The sequence below is a fragment of the Hypanus sabinus genome, chromosome 6 (genome assembly GCF_030144855.1).
Source record: "Hypanus sabinus isolate sHypSab1 chromosome 6, sHypSab1.hap1, whole genome shotgun sequence".
NCBI lineage: Eukaryota > Metazoa > Chordata > Chondrichthyes > Myliobatiformes > Dasyatidae > Hypanus > Hypanus sabinus.
Genome location: NC_082711.1, coordinates 53,888,317 through 53,911,120, shown reverse-complemented (window position 1 = coordinate 53,911,120; position 22,804 = coordinate 53,888,317). Strand labels below are relative to the sequence as shown.

At 40.2% G+C, this 22,804-nt stretch overlaps 1 protein-coding gene across 3 annotated transcripts in view; it reads left to right on the top strand.

Moving 5' to 3' along the window:
• The window catches only part of malrd1 (MAM and LDL receptor class A domain containing 1), a 430,000-nt gene that overhangs the window by 207,636 nt on the left and 199,560 nt on the right, over positions 1-22,804 (top strand). For all 3 annotated transcript variants that reach the window (XM_059972137.1, XM_059972136.1, XM_059972138.1), the window contains 4 exons: positions 39-215; positions 4,493-4,649; positions 21,857-22,013; positions 22,355-22,465. In XM_059972137.1, the coding sequence (XP_059828120.1) occupies positions 39-215; positions 4,493-4,649; positions 21,857-22,013; positions 22,355-22,465 (602 nt within the window). The remainder of the gene's footprint in view (positions 1-38; positions 216-4,492; positions 4,650-21,856; positions 22,014-22,354; positions 22,466-22,804) is intronic.

The following is a 22,804-nucleotide window of genomic DNA, read 5'->3' as shown; positions in this document are numbered from 1 at the left end:
TTGAAGCTGGGGTCATTCTGACTATTGATCTTGCTCAGGTGATTTACCTGCCATAATTCCAACAACAACACGGCCACCAAGACCTTCTACTGTTCCACCCAACAACTGCACAGTGAATGAACTTGTTTGTATAACGAATGGGCAATGTGTTGACATCAACAAGAAGTGTGATTTTCGGGAAGATTGTTCTGACAAGACAGATGAATTATTCTGTGGTACGTATCCAGTTTTATTTTAAATTACGCATTGTAAGTCAACACGGGTAAATTGAATAATAAAATGTCTAACTCAAACTATGGAGAGCTGAACAATAAAGAAAAATACTAAAATAATTTTTGCATATGAAATGAAATAATGTTCAACCTAACATATTTGTCTGCACTTTGGAAGATCAGCTAGATCTATTGTATTGAAATCTTCTAATACGGTCTCCTCACTAAGTTTACTCTGTCTGTTATGATAATTAGAACAGAAACAGACTTTCCATACGCTCTACATTCTATCTTTGTTTCACTCACTCTAACCTAATTTGTATCTTTCTCTTGGTTGTCCTTTCTGTTTTATCACTCCATATTCTACTTCAATCTCTAAAACACCTTCTTGATTAACTTTCCTATTGCTGTGCCTCTTTTTAAAGCTTGATTTATTTTGTATTTTCTGATTCATTACCATTTATTTTATCGCCCCTATAAACTTACAATCTCATTGGTCTGCTTTCTTCAATCTATTTTCCTCCAGTGAATACTTGCTTCAAGGGCAAAACAAGTCACATGCAACGAAGCTGAATACAGGTGTAAAATGGGGCAAAGATATATAAAATTTAGAATGGAAATGAAAATCAAACATTACAGGCACTGTAAATATTGAATATGAGCAAAAAATGCTCAGCAGGTCAGGCGGCATCTGTAAGGAGAGAAATAGAACATGAACCAGCAAAACATCATTGATTTGAAAGTTTAACTTAGTTTCTCACATCGCTGATTTTTTTCTGACCTGCAAAATACTTCTGGCAATTTATGCTTTTGTGGCATTAGATAAAAATTACCCTGTGCAGACTTGGTCCAATTCGTAATTATCTTTGTATCGTCTAACAGACTGATGCAAAAGTTAGTCCCCCAAGTCTGTATGTTATGGCCTTACCACATATTAAAGTACCAAATTAAGAACTTTGTTATCAATGAGCATAGTACTACTCTCTGTGCAAGGAAAGCATAATACAAAATTTAAAACTAAAATGTAATCATGGTGATATATCTTCTTTATGAATTAGCTATAAGCAGAGGTAACAGATTCAAAATGCTGGAGGAATTTAGCAGGTTAGGCAGTGGAAATGAATAACCAGTCAATATATCAGGCCGAGTCTTGGGATGAAGGGGAATACGTACACAATGCTGGAAGAACTCAGCAGGCCAGGCAGCCTTCATGAGAAAAGAGTAGCTAACGTTTCGGGCTGAGACCCTTCATCAGGAATGGGGAGGAAGAGAGGGCCGAAGCCCAGTAATAGAGATAGGGGAGGGGATAGGGCCTAGAGGCGCCAGGTGGAAAACCAATCAGAGGAAAGATAAAGGGGGGAGGGGGAGGGGATAAGCATGAAAGAACTGTAGAGATAAAGAAGCAGACCTGGGATAGGGGGAGGGGGAGGGAATTACCAGAAATTGGAGAATTCAATGTTCATATCACCAGGCTGGAGGCTACCCAGATAGTAGATGTTGCTCCTCCAACCTGAGTTTGGCCTCATCGTGGCAGTAGAGGAGGCCATGTAAGGATATATCTAGATGGGAATGAGAGGCAGAGTTGAAGCGGGTGGCAACCGGAAGGTCCTGTCTATTGTGACGGATGGAGCGTAGGTGCTCAACGAAGTGGTCTGCGTCAGGTCTCGTCGATGTAGAGAAGGCCACACCAGGAGCACTGGATGCAATAGACGACTCCAGCAGACTCGCAGATGAAGTTTTGCCTCACCTAGAAGGACTGTCTGGGGCCCAGAATGTGTAGCATTTGCGCTTGCAGGGATAAGTGCCAGATGGGAGTTCTGTGGGGATGGACGTGTGGACCAGGTAGTCACAGAGGGAATGATCCCTGTGAAAAGCTGAGAGGGGTAGAGAGGCAATGATGTGCTTGGTGGTGGGGTCCTGTTGAAGGTGGCGGAAGTTGCGGAGGATAACGTGTTGGATCCGGAGGCTGGTGGGGTGGTAGGTGGTAGTCTATCATAATATGATAGACTTTATCCTGCAATTTGAGAGGGAGAGGCTAAAGTCAAATGTATCAGTATGACAGTAGAGTAAAGTGAATTATAGAAGTACGAGAGGAGAGTTGGCCAAAGTTGATTCAAAGGAGCACTAGCAGGGATGATGACAGAACATCAATGGCTGGAGCTCATGGTGAGAAATTTAGAAGGTGTAGGATAGATACATCCTAAATAAGAAGTATTCTAAAGGCAGGATGATGCAACTGTGGCTAACAAGGCAGGTCAAAAACAACATTTAAGCAAAAGAGAGGGTATATAATACAGCAAAACTTAATGGGAAGTTAAAAGATTGGGTAGGTTTTAAAAAACAACAGAAGGCAACAAAAAAAAGCCATAAAGGAAACAATTAAGTATGAAGGTAAACTTGCCATTAATACCAAAGAGAATTCCAAGAGTTTTTTTCAGATAGAGAAATGATAGTAGATATTGGACAACTGGAAATTTACTCTGGAGATGTAATAATGGAGACAAGAAATGGTGGACAAACTGTATAAATATCTTGCATCAGTCTTCACTGTGTAACGCACTAGCAGTATGCTGGAAGCTTGAGAATGTCAGTGCAATTGTCATTACTAGGGAAAGGTGTTTGGGAAGCTGAAAGGTCTGAAACTGGATAAGTCACATGGACTTGACGGACTACATGCCAGGGTCCTGAAAGTGGTGGTTGAGGAAATTGTGTAATGATTTTTCAAGAATCACTGGATACTGGCATGGTTCAGGAGGGCTTGAAATTACAAATGCCACTCCACTTTTCAAGAAGGAAGGGAGACAGGAGAAAGGAAATTATAAGCCTGTTAGCCTGACCTCAGTGGTTGGGAAGATGTTAAGGATGAGGTCTCAGGGTACTTGAGAAAATAGGCCAAAGTTAGCATGGTTTCCTTGAGGGAAAACCCTGCCTGACTAATCTGTTGGAATTCTTTGAGGACATAATAAGCAGAGTAGATAAAGTGAGTATAAACGGTTTTGAGCTCACCTGGTTGTGAAGCATTACTGCCATTCATGATGTTGGGTAGTGAAGTATCATTGCCATTCATAATGAGCAAAGAAGTGGCAGGTAGAATACAGTGTAGGGAAGTATATGGTCACTCACTTGGGAAGAAGGAATGGAGTCGTGACTATTTTCTAAACAAGGAGTAAATTCAAAATTCAAACATGCAAACATGCAAACATGGAAATCCTAGTGCAAGATTCCCTAAAGGTTAACTTGCATGGTTGAGTCAGTAGTAAGGAGGGTAAATGGAATATTAGCATTCATTTTGGGAGGACTAGGATATAAAAGCAAGAAAGTAATGCTGAGGGTTTATGGGGCATTAGTCAGATCACATTGGAGTATTCTGACCTGTTTTGGGTTCCATGTATAAGAGAAGATATGCTGGCATTGGAATGGGTCCGGGGAGATTAACGAGAATGATCCTCGGGGTGGAAGGGTTTAACATATGTGGATTGTTTGATGGCCCTCGGCTATACTCACTGGAGGGTGGATCTTATTGAAACATCCTGAATATTGAAAGGCCTGATATATTTAAGCTGGATTTGATAGGTTCTTGATTGGTAAGGTGATCAAGGGTTATGAGGTGAAGGGCATAGAATGGGTTTGAGAGGGAAAATAGATAAGTCATGATCGAACAGCAGAGTTGCTTCGATGGACAGTGGATGGCTTAATTCTGTTCCTATGTCTTATGGTCCCCTTCCCTCCAGGGAGGACAGCCCAGCCTATCAATCTCTCCCTATAACTTGGGCCAACTCGTTCAGGCAATATCCCTGTGAATCTTTTCTGCAGCTTTTTCACATCTTTTCTGTTAATTGATAAACAGAACTGCATACAATGCTTCAAATGAAGGATTTTAATCCAAAACATTGACTGGCCATTTCCTTCCATAGATGTTGTCTGACCCATTGCCACCAGTGTTTTGTGTGTTGCTACACTATACTTCAATAAACTTCATCACATACTTCATTGAGTTCCTCCAGTGCCTTGTGTGTTGCATAATACTTCAACATTGTTTATTATATATTTCACAGTGGAGAGAGAGCAAAACATGAGGAGATTGCATTCTCAGGCTAGTTTAATTCTGCTATGACTAATGTAGATCATCATGTAATTGCTCTGGAAGTTAGAGTTAACAAAACTTATTCCAAAATCTGCTAGAGATCCCCAGAATGGTGCATTGCAAAGATTTTCATAAGATGCACTAATAATGAACCATTAGCTGCAATACCAAAATGTTGATATTTTTCTCTCCACAGCTTGGAAGTTCTGCAATTTCAGTAACGGGGTCTCGTGTGGTTGGAAGCAGCAGGTAGAACCAACAGAAGCCAAGAATGTATTTCAGTGGTTCACAGGGCGAGGTTCAGACATTCATCCAGGAGAAGAGGGTGATAGACCATCTGTGGACCATACGATGTAAGGGATTTATTTCACTTTAAGGAAACATCCCTGCTTTCACCATTCCATTGTCTTAGAACCCTAAGTTCCTAAGGTAACTAGATCACCCAAAATGGGAGAAAACAATGTGCAACAACAATTAAGTATATTTACTAACAGTAGGAAACTACCTCAGAGTATTTAAAAAGTTGTCGAAGTTAGAAGTGAATAGCAAGTGAGAAGGATTAGGGTTAATTTTTTTTTTTTTTTTTTTGTGAGCCTGTAAGAGAAAATAGAGCCAGATTGAATTTCTGGAATGAGATGAAGGAAGTGGAACTCAACTGAAGAGAGTAAAAGGCAAATATGAGAATTTAGCATCTGACTCCGATTCAGATACTTAATCTTTCTGAATTACATCCACTAGGGTGAGTACTATTGCCATATTCAGATTCAGGTTCAGATTTAATTATCACATGCACATTGAAAAAATGTGCACTAACAACCAACATACCCAACAATGAGCTGGGGACAATCCACAGGTGTCGCCATGTGTTCCAATGCCAACATTGTATGTTCCCAGTGTTCAGCAGAACAACACAAGCAGCATTAGCAACAACAACCAAGCAAGACAAGACAACAGCAAATCAAGCCTCTTTCCCATACTACAATCCACCTATCCCTTCAAACACTCAGACGAGCTACCTCTGGGCTTCCTGCCCTTGGCCCTGGACACTTAGATATGCAGACATCGGGTCTCCAAACTCCAGTCCCTGACCTGGACTCACCAATGTCGGTCTTCAACCTTTGGGCATTCTACCTCCGGACCTTGGCAACCTCTGTGTATTGACTCAAGGACTCAACAATCGTGGGTTTGACCTTTGTTCCTCGTGGCTGAGTTCACTGATTGATCACGGGTTTAACCTACAGGCCTTGACTTCCAAATATGCATGGATCACCGGCTCCAGTGACCTGTGGGGCCACCTGCCTTCCTGACTCCCACCTGTCCAGGACTCCGACTTGGAACTTGCCAACTTCCTTCTATAGGAATCCACAACTGTTTCTCTTGAGCTTTTCAATGTCTTGTGTAGATACTTCCATGCGCCTAATATTTGAAGATTTTCTTTGGTACCGAAGCTCCTCTTGTTTGCATAAGAAATGGCCTAAACCTTGCACAGGCTGTCTACGATAACTTGAGATGTCTTTGGTGATTATATCATATCATGGTAACACACACAAAATGCTGAATTCAGCAGTCCAGGCAGTTGAGAGAAGCCCAAAAAATTCTGTTAAGTCTACCTGCAAATATGCAGTTTACCAGCAATCTAATGGATGACTGGAAACACTTCAAACAGCGATTCACTATATAGTTAGCAGCAAGTAGAGCCAGAGGGGTGGATGAAAAATTGAACACGTCTGTCTTTCTACACATAATTGGTGAATATGCTTTGGACATCTGTAACTGCTTTCAAATTAACAGCCTGGGCATTGGATACTCTGATGACAAAACTTTGCGTTTGAGAGATAAGCTCTTTTCCTGTGACCAGAAACAACGTGTTAGTTTTGACCAATGCTTACCTGAGTTTCACACACTGAGAAAGTCCTGTGAGTCTAGTGATTTAAGAGACTCACTGGTCAGAGTGAAAACAGTTTGTTGAATCTGAGATAATGGACTCACAAGAATCTTGCTCCATGAAAAAGATTTGATGTTATGAAAGGCTGTGAATATGTGTAGAGCAGTGGAGGCTACATGAGCACAAGCTAAGGAGCTTCACAGTGCAGAAACAATGGTGTATGCTGTGAAAACAGAGGGGCAGTGCACAAGGCATTTCCCAAAGCAATAGCATAGCAAAGAGGTAGACACAAACAGCAAATGCAGCAAATGTAGAGATTGGCATATTCCAAAAGCATGTCTTGCTTATGGAAAGTCCTGCAATTATTGTGGAGAAAAGAATGACTTTGCAAAGTGCTGCAAAGCTAGGGTTACCAAGGGAAAGGTGCACTCGATTGCTGAGGAAATGGAGGAGGTCTTTGTAGATTCTCTGTAGACTGCTGATGCTGGTAAAACAGAATAACTGTGGACGAGACAGTAATTCCATTCAAGCTTAACACTGGAGCCCAGGTAACTCTGTTATCAGTGGATGATTACAAGACCCTCAAAGACTTATCCAGTGAAGTTAAAAGTGACCGTTTATACTGGAGAGATCATTCCAGAAAAAGGAGGCTGTTTATTGACCTTCAAGAGCAAGGGCAGCACCTAAAGGCAGAGCAACTGGTTGTAAAAAAGAGGGTACAAACAATATTAGGTCTGAGTGCATGTGAAAAGCTCAACCTGTTGAAAAGAGTTTCTGTAGTGGCTTCACAGACCAAAGGTGACCACACTTCACTCATAGAAGAGTACTCAGATGTCTTTGAAGAGCTCGGATGTTTACCTAGTGTACACAAAATCCATGTACATGAGACAGTATCTCAGACAGACAGACATACTTTATTGATCCCAAGGGAAATTGGGTTTCGTTACATTCGCACCAACCAAGAATAGTGTGGAAATATAGCAATATAAACCCATAAATAATTAAATAATAATAAGTAAATTATGCCAAGTGGAAATAAGTCCAGGACCAGCCTATTGGCTCAGGGTGTCTGACACTCCAAGGGAGGAGTTGTAAAGTTTGATGGCCACAGGCGGGAATGACTTCCTAAGACACTCAGTGTTACATCTCGGTGGAATGAGTCTCTGGCTGAATGTACTCCTGTGCCTAACCAGTACATTAAGGAGTGGATGTTAATTGTCCAAGATGGCATGCAACTTGGACAGCATCCTCTTTTCAGCCACCACCAACAGAGAGTCCAGTTCCACCCACACAATATCACTGGCCTTACAAATGAGTTTGTTGATTCTGTTGGTGTCTGCTACCGTCAGCCTGCTGCTCCAGCACACAACAGCAAACATAATAGCACTGGCCATCACAGACTCGTAGATCTCCCTTTAGTTATGCACATAGGAAAGTTCCGTTTTATATTTAGAGACAAACTCAAATGAGAACCAGCTCTCATAGAATGGAAGAAAGTCATACAGAAAATTGAAGAGCAAAAGAATGAGTAAGTACTCTGGTCATTGTGCAAAATAAAAATGGAGCATTGTGAATGTGTCTAGACCCAAGAGATCTCAATAAAGCCATTAAGAGAGAGCATTCTACATTGCTAACATGGGAGGAGATTATGTCCGTATTTGCATGTGCCAAGTGGAAAGCAAACCCGAAACATCGTCTGGGTTTCTGAAGCTGTCTGAGGCATGTTTGATATTGTGTACTTTTAAAACAACAGGGAAGATATTGCTTTCTGCAGTAAACAGATGGATTCTGTCCACACCAGAAGTCTACCATAAAGCCATACACATGATCCTTGTGGGCATACCTGGTGTTGAGAGGATGATAAAAGTCATCATCATTTGGGGGTTACCCCAGGATGAATATGATGCACGACTGAAACAGTTACTTGATGTGGCATGGAATGTCAATTTGAAATTAAATAGAGAGAAATGTGAGTTTGGTGTTAAGACACTGTCTTTTATAGGAGATGTTATACCAGAAGAGGGAATAAAGCCTTACCCAACAAAGATGTCAGTCATTGAAAACATGGGGAGGCTTCAAAGCAAGGAAGAGGTGAGATGCTTCTTGGGGTTGGTGACTTACCTGGCTAAGTCATCCCTCAAACTATCTACTGTGTCAGCACCACTTAGGTCACCCCTTGAGCAGCATATTGAGTAGATTTGGTCCAACGAGCAAGAAGAGTGTTTCCAGAAGCTGAGAAGAGTCTTAACTGAAGAGCCAGAGCTGAAGTTTTATGATCCAGTTGGACGTACTAGGATCTCAGCTGATGTGTCCCAGCGTGGTCTTGGAGAAGAACTACTACAGCAGCACGATGACACATGGCATCACATGGCCTGTGGCCTTTGCATTAAGGGTAGTAACAAGTGTGGAAGCCGACTATGCACAGATAGAGAAAGAGCTTCTTGCCAGCACATATGCATGTGAAAGTTTCCATTAGTACCTCTATGGACAAGCTTTTGAAGTGAAAACAGACCATAATGTACTGGTCTTGATTATGTCCAAACCTCTGACTGACTGTCCCATGAGGAAACAGTGCTGTTGATAAGGCTGCAGTAATATGATGTGAAGATGATATATGCACTGGAAAGATATGTGTCTACTGCTGATGCATTGTCTCAAGCAGTCAACAAGAAAGAAAAGAGTGACCAAGAGATAATTGGAGATATACAGGCCTTTGTTGACATGATTGTCACCTCCATTCCAATATCATTCCAATTCTTCCAGTCATCCCCACTCCCCTGCCTTCTCCTCATACCCTTTGAAGCCCCACCTAATCAAGAACCTATCTATTTCTGCCTTAGATGTACCCAATAACTTGGCCTCCACAGCTGCTCATGAAAACAAATTCCACAGATTTACCACAATCTGACTAAAGTAATTTCTCCTCATCTGTTCTAAATGGAACTCCTTCAATCCTGAAATCATGCCCTCTTGTCCTAGACCTCCCTACCATTGGAAATAACTTTGCCATATCTAATCTGTTCAGGCCTTTTAACATTTGGAATGTTTCTATGTGATACCCCCCATTCATCTGAACTCCAGAGAATACAGCCCAAGAGCTGCCAGATGTTCCTCACATGGTAACCCTTTCATTCCCATAATCATTCTCATAAATCTTCTCTGAAACCTCTCCAATGTCAGTATATCCTTTCTAAAATAGGAGCCCAAAACTTCACACAATACTCCGTGTGGTCTCACAAGTGCCTTATAGAGTCTCAGCATCACATCCCTGCTCTTATATTCTATACCTCTAGAAATGAACGCCAACTTTGCATTTGCCTTCTTCGCCATCGCCTCAACCTGGAGGTTAACCTTTAGGATGTCCTGCACAAGGACTCCCAAGTCCCTTTGCATCTCTGCATTTTGAATTCTCTCCCCATCTAAGTAATAGTCTGCCCGTTTATTTTTTCCACCAAAGTGCATGACCATACACTTTCCAACATTGTATTTAATTTTCCACTTTGCCCATCCCCCTAAACTATCTAAGTCTCTCTACAGGCTTTCTGTTTCCTCAACACTACCCGCTTCTCCACTTATCTTTGCATCTTTGACAAACTTAGCCACAAATGCATTAATCCCATAGTCCAAATCATAAAAAGCAGGGTTCCCAACACCAATCCCTGTGACCCTCCACTGGTAACAGGCAGCCAGCCAGAATAGGATCCCTTTATTTTCACTCTGTTTTCTGCTGATCAGCAAATGCTCCACCCACGCTAGTACCTTCCCTTTAATTCCATGGGCTCTTGTTTTGCTAAGCAGTCGCATGTGCAGCACCTTGTCAAAGGCCTTCAGAAAATCCAAGTACACCACGTCTACTACATTTCCTTTGTCTACCCTCCTTGTAATTTCCTGAAATAATTGCAGTATGTGTTCAGGCAAGATTTTCCTATCAGGAAACCAAGCTGGTTTTGGCTTATCTTGTCATATGCCTCCAGGTACTCTGTAATCCCATCCCTAATAATCGATTCCAACAACATTCCATCCACTGATGTCAGGCTAGCACATCTATAGTTTCCTTTCTGCTGCCTCCCACCCTTCTTAAATAGCGGAGTAACATTTGCAATTTCCCAGTCATCCGGTACAATGCCAGAATCTATGGATTCTTGAAAGATCATTGAAAGAAATTGCCTCTGCAATTTCTCCAGCTTCTTCTTTCAGAACCCGCAGGTGCATTCCATCAGCTCCAGGAGACTTATCCACCTTCAGACCATTAAGCTTCCTGAGCACCTTCTCAGTCGTAATTTTCACTGCATCTACTGATTTCCCTGACACTCTTGAATGTCTGGTATATTGCAGATGTCTTCCACTGTGAAGACTGATGCAAAATACACATTCAACTTCTCTGCCATCTCTGCATCTCTCATTACAATAGCTCCAGTGTCATTTTCTATTGGTCCTATATCTACCCTCAACTCTCTTTTACCCATTATATCCTTAAAAAAACTTTTAATATCTTCTTTGATATTAGTCACCAGCTTCCTTTCATAATTCATATTTTCCTTCCTAATGACCTTCTTAGTTTCCTTTGCAAGTTTTTAAAAGTTTCCCAATCCTCTATCTTCAGCTTCCTTGCATGCCCTCTATTTTGCTTTTGCTTTGGCTCTGACTTCACTTGTCAGCCATGGTAGTGTCCTTCTTCCATTTGAAAATTTCTTCTTATTTGTAATATATCTGTCTTGCATTTCCCTCAGTTTTCACAGAAACTCAAGCCCTTGCTCTCTGCTGTCATTCCTGCTGGTGTCCCTTTCTGGTCAACTTTGGCCAGTTCCCCTCTCATGCCATTGTAATTTCCTTTATTCTACTGAAATATTGACACATTGGGCACAAACCTTCCATGCAACAAGGCACCAAAATTGCATTCTGAAACAATTGTAGTCAGTGAGGCATTAAAGCCACTGAAAATCTGACTTCTTATCCCATTTTGTGTCTCCCCACATTTTCTCAGATTTCTGGATCTGTAATTACGTATCTTCTGCATAGTTCACTAAATGAAAGCTTTTCATTCACTGTGTGTGATATTAGGAGATTTGTTAAATTGCAAAATGTTGTTGCACTCATTTCAATTAGCAGAAAAGCTATTTTGTGTTCAGTTATGCAGGTACCTTCTCAACCGTAACCAGCTCTGTGAATTGCAATAAGGGAAATTTCCTTATTCTCTTTCTATGATTTGCAAGGCTCACAAATGCAATCACATATACAACAGCTACCAAATAACCAGCTTGAATCTTAGCAGTTATTTTGTCCTCTATCCCATCAAAATGATAATATCACCCAGAGTTCTCAAAGATTATTGCCATCCCATTACCTGATTTGTTTAATGTGTGCAACTCTGATCCATTAAGATAATCCAATGCCTTTCTTTGTTACCTCTATCACTCACTAATCCTGATACCTTCTCTGTAAGTGTGGTGCTACTCCTAACCCAATGGACAGCTTAAGGACAGGAGCCTCTGCACACTTAGCTCTTGCTCGTACATTCAGTCAGCTGGTATTCTCCGAGTTATCTGCTGGTGTACTCACTACTGCTGTTTGTGTCTTAACCCGTGTCCATCAATATGGCCAGCTCAGAAATTACTCTTCTGACACGACTGCTAGTCCATTTTTTTTCCATACAGGAAACTCATCCTAATATCCTGGTTGGCAGTTGGTTACGTAGTGCCAGGATATACCAAATTATTATGAGATAATGCTTGCTAAAACACAGACATCTTTTTATTCTCTCACCCACTGAACTTCCTAAGAAAAACAAGGTTGCATACCTTAGCAACTATGGACTAGTGGCTCTGACATCTACCATTATGAAGTGCTTTGAGAGGCTGTTCAAGTACGTTATCTATAGTCTCCAAGGCAACCCCAGCCCACTGCAATTTGTCAATCACCAAAACAGATCTACAATACATGCCAGCTCATCTTTGGAACATCTGAACAGCAGATAGCTAAGATTAACTACTGTATATTGACCACCACTCTGCCTTCAATGCTATAATTCCAAGCAAAGCTATCACCAAACTCTGACACCTGGAAGTTAAGAACACCTTCTGCAAATGCATCCTTGACTTCCTGACCAACTTACCACAATCAGAAAGGACAGGCAGCAACACATCTTCATGATTATTCTCAACACTGCTGCTCCACAATGTTCAACCCTCAGCCCTCTGCTCTACTCCCTGTACACTTATGACTACATGGCCAGACTCTGCTCTAACTCTGTCTACAAGTTTGTAGATGATACCACTGTAGTGGGCTGTATCTCAAATAATGATGAGTCGGAGTAGAGGAAGGAGACCAAAAACATAGTGGCATGGTGTCATGACAACAACTTTTCCCTCAATATCAGCAAAACAAAAAAAAAAAAAATTGATCATTGGCTTCAGGAAAGGAAGTAGTGTACTGGTTTGTGTCTTCATCATTAGTGTCAGAGGTTCAAGATCCTTGGAGCGTACATCACCCATAACCTGACCTTGTCCAACCCCATAGATGCCATGACCAAGAAAGCTCACCAGTGCCTTTACATCCACAGCAAGTTAAAGACATTTGGTATGTTCCTCTTTACTCTTACCAATTTTTATCAATATACCACAGAAAGCATCCTATCCAGATATATCACATTTGGTATGCCAAGGACCACAAAAAACTGCAGATAGTTGAGGATACCAGTGAGTACATTACTGAAACCAGCCTTCCCTTTGTTGATTCTATCTACACTTCTCACTGCCTTAGGAAACAGCCGGTATAATCAAAAATCCCCACACTCCAGACAGTCCCCCTTCTCCTCTTTCCCATTGAACAGAAGATACAAAAGCCTGAAAGCATGTAAAGACTATTGAATGATTCCTTAGAACTGTAAGACATACTTTATCTCACAGTCTATGTTCTTGCACCTTATTGTCCATTTGCACTGCACTTTCATATTCATTATTTGGAGTTATCCAATTCCAAATACAAGTGAGAAGACCAATCTCACTTGTCTTGCAGTTATCTCCAGTGGTGAATGGCAAAACATGTGAATTGAAATGGGAGCAGTTTAGTCAACACCAAAATACAGAGCAAAAAATTTGTATATTTATTTATGTTGGTTAGTTCACGGGATGCAGGAATGTTTGTCTTCAACTTTCAACGAAATCCTAGTTATCTACTGGTCGTCAAGGCCTATCAAAGATGGCCTCACTCCTTCCACCTGTCAGCACTGCTACCATATTCAGTGTATGAGCTGGACAATTTCCCACCCTTCTTGGACAGTAAGTGAGGCAGATGTTTGGCATCTACAGTTTTCAATTGCATACCACTGAGGCAAGAACTTCAAAAGAGTTATGTGTGGAAATTGTGCAAGGAAGCTATCCTGTTGACAGAACCTATTATCAGTGCTACTTTGAATTTAGTTTAATGTCTGACTGATGGCCAACTGATATGCCAATAGCCTTTGATTCAATGGTGGTGGTAAACATGTATTACTTGAGTTGACCAATAGTGGTAATGAACAATTTCACTCTGGATAGCATGCCAGGGAATGAAACAAATGGTTAATGGGTAAAGGCATTCAGAGAAATATTGGGACAAATGCAAACAGGAACTAACTAGATGAAAGGAAGGTTTGTGAGAGTTAACAAGTTTAACCGTCTTGAGGCATTGAGAAAGAATGGGTTAGAGAAGAGATGAGTTAAAAGATAGCAATAATTGAGTAGTGAAAAGACATCCACCAATGCCCTGACAATTTCCCATCACTGGTAAGCTAGTAAATAGAAAGTAGCTTGGTTAGAAAGAAATAGCCATTTCCTAATTGCCTGTTTCAGTAAGATAAGGCCTGAGACTACTACTGCTGCAAACTCTGCAAAGGGCAAGATGCTATCACATTGTGAGAAAATTTACAAAAATTCATTTCTCAGTTATTTGACTTCCACATGGAGGTTATCAAATTGAAATGATTTTTTTCTGTCAGTAATTGCTTCATAGCCTCCTCTTTGTCTGCTGCACTAAAATTCCAGAAATCACAAAACTTCCATGAATATAAATGTATAAGCTTATCTGGATCAGCACATTGAAGGATAAATCCAGGTAGCGTCCTTCTTGCACCTCTCTAATTGAAGGATAGAGGTGTTGTTTTTAGAGTCACATTACCATGAGAAGAACTGACAGAATTTGAAAAGCCTATAGTGAGAAACATTTTACAATCTCCAGTTGGACAGGGTATTTCTATAGTAAATATTATTTTATAAAGTTTACCTCAAAATCCTATTCAATTGTTCAACTCTGACAAATTAGATTCCAAGTTTACCATAAACAGAACAAGTTGAATGCTGAAATTGTCCTAGTCTACTCATTTTTGGAAAGGTCAAAGCATGATACAGGCTAATGGGTCTAGTGTAGATGTACAAAAAAGATGGTACTGGCATGGTAGTCTGAATAGTCTATTTCTCTGCCATACAAGCCTTTATCTCTATGATTGTTTAGTTTCTTAAAATAACAAGTTACAGGCTCATGTAATTCCTGTGTTTTGTTCGCATTTTGCTTCCTCCTCAGAGCTTTCTATCTAGACTACTCTCATTTCCCAGTTATTTTCTAATGTCAAAATATTGTGCTTAACCTACCCAACTGTTGAAGCCATTAGGTCAATGTGGACATTAAATGTAATTCTCCTTGAATCCTAGGGTATTGGCAAATGGATACAGTCTCTGAGAGCTAACTACTTCAGTCCAAAGTCTTCATTTGTCAGCTGCTCTCTTCCCTTGTTAAAATTATACTTGAAAAACACAGCTGCATTGTGTAAGTGCAAGAAAGCTGTGAACTGTTCTCTTTTATTTATATTGGATATCTGCATTTATAGGTTTCTTTGTTAAATCAAGAGATCAACGAGGCATGATAGTGCACGGTTAGCATAATGCTATTACAGTGATCCAGGTTCAATTCCCATCACTATCTGTAAGGAGTTTGTTCAATCTCCCTGTGACCACATGGGTTCCTCTCGATACCCTAGTTTCCTCCCACATTCCAAAGTCATACGGTTTATGGAAAGAAGGCAGGAGAATGTGGTTGAGAAGGATAATGATAGGATGACTCAATAGCCTAATTCTGCTCTTATGTGATGTTTTTTTAAAGAGGAGATCCAACTAACTTTTTGACAAAATAGGGAAAAGGTGTTCGCTGGCAGTGAAAATGAAGGAACATACAAACTGGAACCATACAATTTCTGTAAGAAAGACTGGTGAACAGCATTAGGCAAGTTATGCTAGTCATTTTCAATAATCCAGCTTTAGTAATTTTTAAATACTTCTTAAGTAGTTGCATGAATCAGATTAGTGGTATAGCTATCTCTAATTGCGTTAATACCGGTCCAAAATAATAATATCACAGGGTAATTCAAAGTGAAGTTTAAAGCAAAATTCCACTGACAATGTGCTGCAAGGTTAGAATAATGTAACGGAGCAGTAAGATAAGAGTTCATTGCGAAAGAAGGATTTGCTATTTGCAGGTGACATGAAAAGAGGCAAAGAACGAGAAAGATAATGTACAAAACTATTGCGGGGAGCCCAATGATGAACAGTGCAGGATATACAACAGGCACAAGATGGGATGACACGAGATTGTGCAACATCGTTGGCAATTTCAAGGGGATGCTTTAATGACTTTTTAACAAGAGGGCTGACAGTTCTTATCTGGAATCTATCTATTTTATCCAATCCTTATAACTAGAGAGTTGATAGTTCTTATCTAGAATCTATCCTATACTGTTAATAATAGTAGAAGGAGACTATCGCATAAATGCTGGCTTCCATGGTGGCAATTCCATTAGTCACCACTCCCTCTGCTTATTTCCCTGCACCCTTGCAACTCAACTTCTGCTCTGTTTGGTCAATAATCTACACTAATTCCTGCTTTGGCTACAGTGACAAAGAACAGTATTCCAAACAAACTTCAAAGTACATTCATTATCAAAGTATGTATACTTTATACACCACTGAGATTAGTCTCCATACAGGCAGCCATGAAACAAAGAATACCAATAGAATCCATTAAAAACAAATGAACATCAAACACTCAGTGTTGTTGAGAGAGAAAGAAACAAATCATGCAAACAAGAAGAGCAAGCAAACAGCATTCAGAACTGAAGTTCACAACGCCAGGCATCACTCTCGCCTATCCAGAAGTCCACCTATTGCAAGCCACAGCCCGAGTCCAGCATAGTGACGACCAAACCCTGCCACAAAGCCAGGTATCACTTCAGCCATCATGATACTTGGATAGCGTCAAGAAAACCATAAGCACGATCAGACAACAATGACAGAGACATCATGCAACGCCCAGAGTGGACCTCTAATCTCTGCTCAGCCAATTCCATCTGCTCATAGCAGAGAATAAACAGTGGAGAGGATATTGCTGGAGATCAGTAGCATTTGGGGAGCCACTGACAATCCTCCATACACAGTCCCATTCAGGCACTGCTAAAGAGGCTGGCATTTGATGTCTTGAGACACTCTATTGGTACCCTCAGGAACCTGACCTGAAGTTGATAAATGATAATTAATAGAGTTCAATGTCAGGAAACAATGTTACATGAAAAAACGAGAATTCTATAAGTAATAGGCAGGTCAGAGAGCATCTAGGAGTCACAAGAAAATGCAAATGTTGGAATGCGGAGCAATGTATTAAATCTATCCTGTCTGATGTTCTAAGCACTTCCACAATCCTCTGTTTTATTTTAGATTTGGGATGGTATGTTGGCACAGCAGTTAGCATAATCTTACACTTCAACTCTGCCACTGTCTGTAAGGAATTTGTATATTTCCCTGTGATCATGTGGGTTTTCTCCAAGTGCTTCAGTTTCCTCTCACATGCCAAAGATGTACAGAGTAGCAGGTTAATAGGTCACATGGGTGTGGCTGGTGGTGGTGCAGGCTGGTTGGACTCGAAGAGCCTGTTACCATAAATAGTTAAAATTAATTTCCAGCATCTGCATTTTGTAAGATTTGAAGCAAAATACCCAGAATCTGTGACTGCAGGTGCCTACTACCCTTGCCTTCTTAGTGGTCAAGATCACAGGTTTGGGAAGTTCCGTGCAATTAGAATTAAACATGGAGAATAACTGCAGAGCATTTGGTAAATAGTACAGGCAGCAGGCACAGTGCACTAGTGGTGAAGGGAATGAATTAGTGTGGTGAATAATATTGACAATCCAATGGTCTGTTTGTGTTGGATCTGTGAAAACTGGCAGAGCTGCACTCAGTCAGGGTAGAGGTGATTACTCCATTGCACTTCTAGCTTACTTCTTGTAGATCATAGAGGTAAATTAGTCAGCACAGGATAGCTATCCCCTGACCTGCTCTTGTAGTCAGTATTTATCTTGTGGCTTATTCTAAGCAAATTTAAACCTCAAGGGGTTGAAACTGAGGATCATTGTGTGGAATGTATATTGTGTGTATTTTAATTGCCACATCAGCCATGGCTTAAGTTCTGTTTTGGTCTTGTTGAAATGGTGAGGAGTTGCAAATAGGATTGCACATAATGTAATTATCAAAAAATATCCCCATTTTTGGTGGAAGAACTGTTACTAATGAAGACGTTGAAGATGGTTGGGCTTTGAGCAATACACTAAAGAACTCTGGAAATGGAGCTGGAATGATTGACCTCTGACAGGTATTTTCCTGTGTTCAATGTGCAACTCCAACCATTGTAACCCTTGATGCCCATTCCTTTCAGCTTTACCAGGGGATGTGGAAGCCCCTCAGTAAAGCTTGCTCTATGGCTGTAAAGAAGTCAGGAGTAAGTAGTTTTGGTGAACCTCAGAGTGGGCTTTGATGAGCAAGTCCTTTGCCAACACCATCTATTGTGCTATGCTTGAGAGTACACTGACTGAATGATAATAAACTAGATTGGATATGTACTGCTTCTTTGTGAAGAGGTCATACAGGACTTTTCCACATTACTGCGTTTTAATTGAATGGAACAGTTCAGTCAGGGGCTGTAGCTATGACACCTGCTTGTGATTTTCACCAGCTGGGATGATACCTGGTCCTATAGCCTTGGCTGTATTTGGTTCCCCTAGATAATTCTTTATGTTGCATGGAGTGAAGCGATTTAGCCAGAATTGGCTTCTGTCATGGTAGGGATCTTGACAGGAAGCCAACATGGATTATCTATTTGCACTTCTGGTTCAACACCTTGCAAATCTTCGGCCTGATCTTTTATATTTATGTAAGAAGATTTCTATAGGAAAGCATTTCAACTAACAGTGCGGTGATGTCACAGGGGAATTTGAAAATGTGATGTTCCATCTGACCTCCTGTGAGCTTCAATGATGACAAACTAATAGTTTAAATGGTGCAGATAGCAGCCTTACAACTTTTGTCTGCTGATAAATTGTTGTGCTTACATGACATTTCTGATTGTTTCTCCTCCCTTATTTATTCTTGTTATTTCAGCTGCTTCTGATTCCTGTTGCAAGTTAGAAATGTGCAGTACACAGAAATTTTGCTTGCCTAGCCTCAGTGACTTTCCTTTTCTAATTTCTCCAAGGAATCAACTTCACTGTTAGATGAGACTTCAGCTGCACAGAACAGCATAGCAGTAGCTGCTCTCCACTGAGAGTGGGGGACGTTTGTAGAGGTGCTATCAGCTAAGGTTATGAAGCACATACTGTGTCACAGATGAGGTAGACTTAAATTTATTATTGCTTTGAGAATCTCTATTATATCATTATGTCTTATAAGAAAACAAGGGAAGCATTCAGTATCATACGTTGTTTACTAATATAAAAAGAATATCAATTTGCATAGATAGGACAATGTACGTAAGCCATAGGGTTAACAACAGATAGATGAATGGTTACAGTAATCCAGCATGTGCCTTGGTGAAATTGCACATTTAGAATTCTATTTGCTGTGTGTACTAACACAGCTGTTGCAGAAATGGAGGTCGGTGTTTACATTGTGTGATTCGCAATAAGGTGGGCAGCAGGGAGCTTGGAAAAATCTTTATGGAATCTGGAACACTGCAAATTATACCACAGTGTTTTTCCACACTGGCCTTCAGGGAAACACAGTATGTTTTCCAAACCTTTTGATAATGTTTCTAATACATTTTGAAAGGGATCATTCATCTCATAAATCTATTGAAGTTCTTTTGTTGAAATAGACTTTCAAAACTTTCTTTGTGAAGTCAAACAAAGTGCATCTACACTTCCATTATCTCTGCCAATTGCAGCAGTAGCTAATACAATAATAACAGTAGGAACTGGAGTTATTATCGAGTATGCAGGTAATATAAATCCTAATTTATAAATTGAATGGTTATATAATAATAGAGTCATAGCGTAATAGAGCACAAAAATGCAACCTTCATGACCAAATGCCCAGGAACTAGTCCCAGCGCCACACCTTTGATCCACATCCCTTGAAACCTCTCCTATTCATGAAGCTGTCCAAATGTCTTCTTAATATTTTTATTGTACTTGTTTCAGTCACTTTCTCTGGCAGCTTGTTCCATCTAAGCACAACCTTTTGTGTGAAGAAGTTGCCTCTTAGTTCTATTTCAGATCTTCCCCCCCCTTATCATAAATCCGATTCATCTTCCTTGGAAGCAAGACAGCATTCAATCATGCCTTCTACGTATGTACCTCCTGATTTACATGTGTTTATAACATCACACTCCAGTCTCCTATTCTCAAATTAATAAAGTTCTAGCCTGCTCAAACTCTCTCTTAGTTAGTAAATTAGTTTACTATTGTCACATGTACTGAGGTAGATGAAAACCCTCAGTTTTTCATGCCATCCATACATGTCATTTCATCACATCAGTACACCAAGGTATCACAAGGGAAAAGCAATAACAGAATGCAGAATGTGGTGTTGCAGTTATAGAGAATTTGCAATGCAGTCAGACAATAAAGCCAAGGTAGACTGTGAGGTTTAGAGTCCATTCAATGGCTTTATAACAATGAGCTTGAAGCTATCCTTGGACTTTCAGCCTTTTATATCTTCAACCTTCGGCTTGATGGAAGAGCACTTTGAGTACATTGGCTGTTTTAATGAGGCAGCAAGAAATGTCATACAGAGTTCGTGGAGGGAAGGCTGGTTTTTGTGATGTACTGAGCTATGTCTACAGCTCTGAACAGTTTCTTGCATTCATGGGCAGAGCAGCTGTGATGCATCCAGACAAGTTGTCTTCCATGATGCATTATTAAAAATTGCTGGCATCAATGGGGACATGCTAAATTACTTTAGCCTCCTTCACAAATAAAGGTACAGGTGTTCTTTCTTGATCATTGCATTTAAATGTTTGGATCCGGACAGGAAATTGGGAACTTGAAGCCCTCAGCCCTCTTGATGTAAATAGGAGTACATGCACCACCATTGAAATCAATGTTTTGTTTTGCTCACTTTAAAGGAAAGGTTATTATCATGACAGCATGCTTTTAAGCTCTCTATCTCCTTTCTGCATTCTAAATCATTGTTACTTAAAATTTGACCCACTGCATGGTGTCAGCTGAGATCTTTAGATAGAAGTAGAGAAGAACAGGGTTGTGTATTCATGAGTGTATAGTGAATAAAGTATGGGGCTGAGAATGCAGTCTTGTGGAGCACCAGTATTGAAGGTAATCATAGTGGAGGTACTGTTGTCTATCCTTATTGATTGCGATCTGTTTATTAGGAAGTCAAAGATTCAGCTGCAGGGGGAAGTGTTGAGTCCCAGGTCAGGGGGTTTGCAGTGAGTTTGCTTGGAATTATAGTATAGAACATAAACATGTAGACAATAAGCAGTAATCAGACATACAGTAGGCCTCTTTATTATCCATATGCTCCAGAGCAGAATGTAGGGCCATTGAAATGGCATCCAGTGTAGACCTGTTTTGATTAGTGGGCTGAGAGTGTTTGGGAGGCTGAAGTTAATGTGAGCTATGACCAGCCTCTTGAAACCCTTCATTGTGGTGTATGTTAGAACCACAGAACAGTAATCATTAAAGTATGTTACCTTTATTTTGGTACCAAGAAGATACTGGTCTTCTTAAAGCAAGTGGGAACCTCCAATTGAAGTGGAAAAAGGTTAAGAAAATTCTAAAAAAAATCTCTGACAGCTGTTCTGCACATGATCTAAGGATACAGCTCGGAACTCCATCCAAGCCAGATGATCTCTGGATTCACTCTGGGTTCACTCTCCGGATTCATGCCCTCAAGTTCTGGCAGCATCCTCGTAAACTTTTACTTTCATCCTTTCCAGCTTAATTACATTTTTTTCTATAGCAAAATAACAACACTGGCCACATCTTGTATAACTACAGTATAATTTTCCAACTCCTGTACCCTGACTGATGAAGATCAGCATGCCAAACACTTTCTTCACCACCCAGTCTAACACTGATGCCACTATATAATTATACTCCTCAGTCCCTCCATTTTCTATTAAAGTCCTAGCCTTGTTATTTTCCCAAAATGCAACAGCCTATGATTAACTGCATTTGTCATTCCCCTGCCCACTTAACTATCTGATCGAGATCCACCCAGCTCAGAGTGCTGTAAGAAGGAGGTATAATACATCAACTGTATTGGATACCAAAATTATTGAACAATTGGCATGTACTTTAACATATATGACAAAGGCTGAAAGATTTGAATAAGCCAACTTTAAACACTTAACTTACCCTTGCAGGGGCACAGAACAAGGCTGGTACCTTTATGCTGATAGTTCAAATGGGAAATTTGGACACTCAGCTGACATCTTCACTCCTGAAATCTCTCTTACTGGCCCAAAGTGTAAATTGGTCTTTTGGTATCACATGAGTGGAGTTACCATTGGATCATTACAGGTAATACTTTTCTTAGTGTTGAACCTACTCTTTTCATCAGTAAGATTTCTAGATTACAGCACAGTTGCTCTTAAATGTAATTCTTAAACATAGAAATCTAGAATTGGTTGCTTTTTTGTTAAAAATTAGGATTCATTTCATTAACTTAAACAAGTTTAGTCAATTTTTAACAGCATGCATTTTTGGATGCCTTAAATATTCAATTCTGAAAGAATTATTCATCTTCAATTTCTCAAAAAATCATTTGACACTAAACAATATTTAGTTATTGATTTCATTCCTTTAAAGATTCTACAAATTCAGATCCTTGTGGCACTGATTGCAATTTTGTTTTCATTAAGGTCTTCATCAAACTTGGCAACTCTACACAGCTACTCTGGTCACAAAGTGGTAGCCAGGGTAACCATTGGAGGCGGGGAGAAATATTTCTTGGTGTTCAGTCTCATTTTCAGGTTTGCCCCTTTTGCTTTTAACTATCTACTATAATACAGTGATGTTTAAAATGTGCATGCTGGTTGAAGGAGAAAAATATCCTCCAATTGAAGATTGGGCTCTGTGAGCACTTTGGGCTCCATATCTGAGGAAGAATGTGCTGGTCTTGGAGAGGGTCCAAATAAGGTTCACAAAAATGCCAGAAATGAAAGGAGGACATTAAATGTCTATAGGCTGGTTCAGAAAGATGAAGAGGATCTTTCTGAAATCTATCGGATTCTGATAGGCCCTGGTGGGATATTTCCATTAGTAGGAAAGTCTATGATCTGAGTGCACAGCCTCATAATAAAGGGATCTCC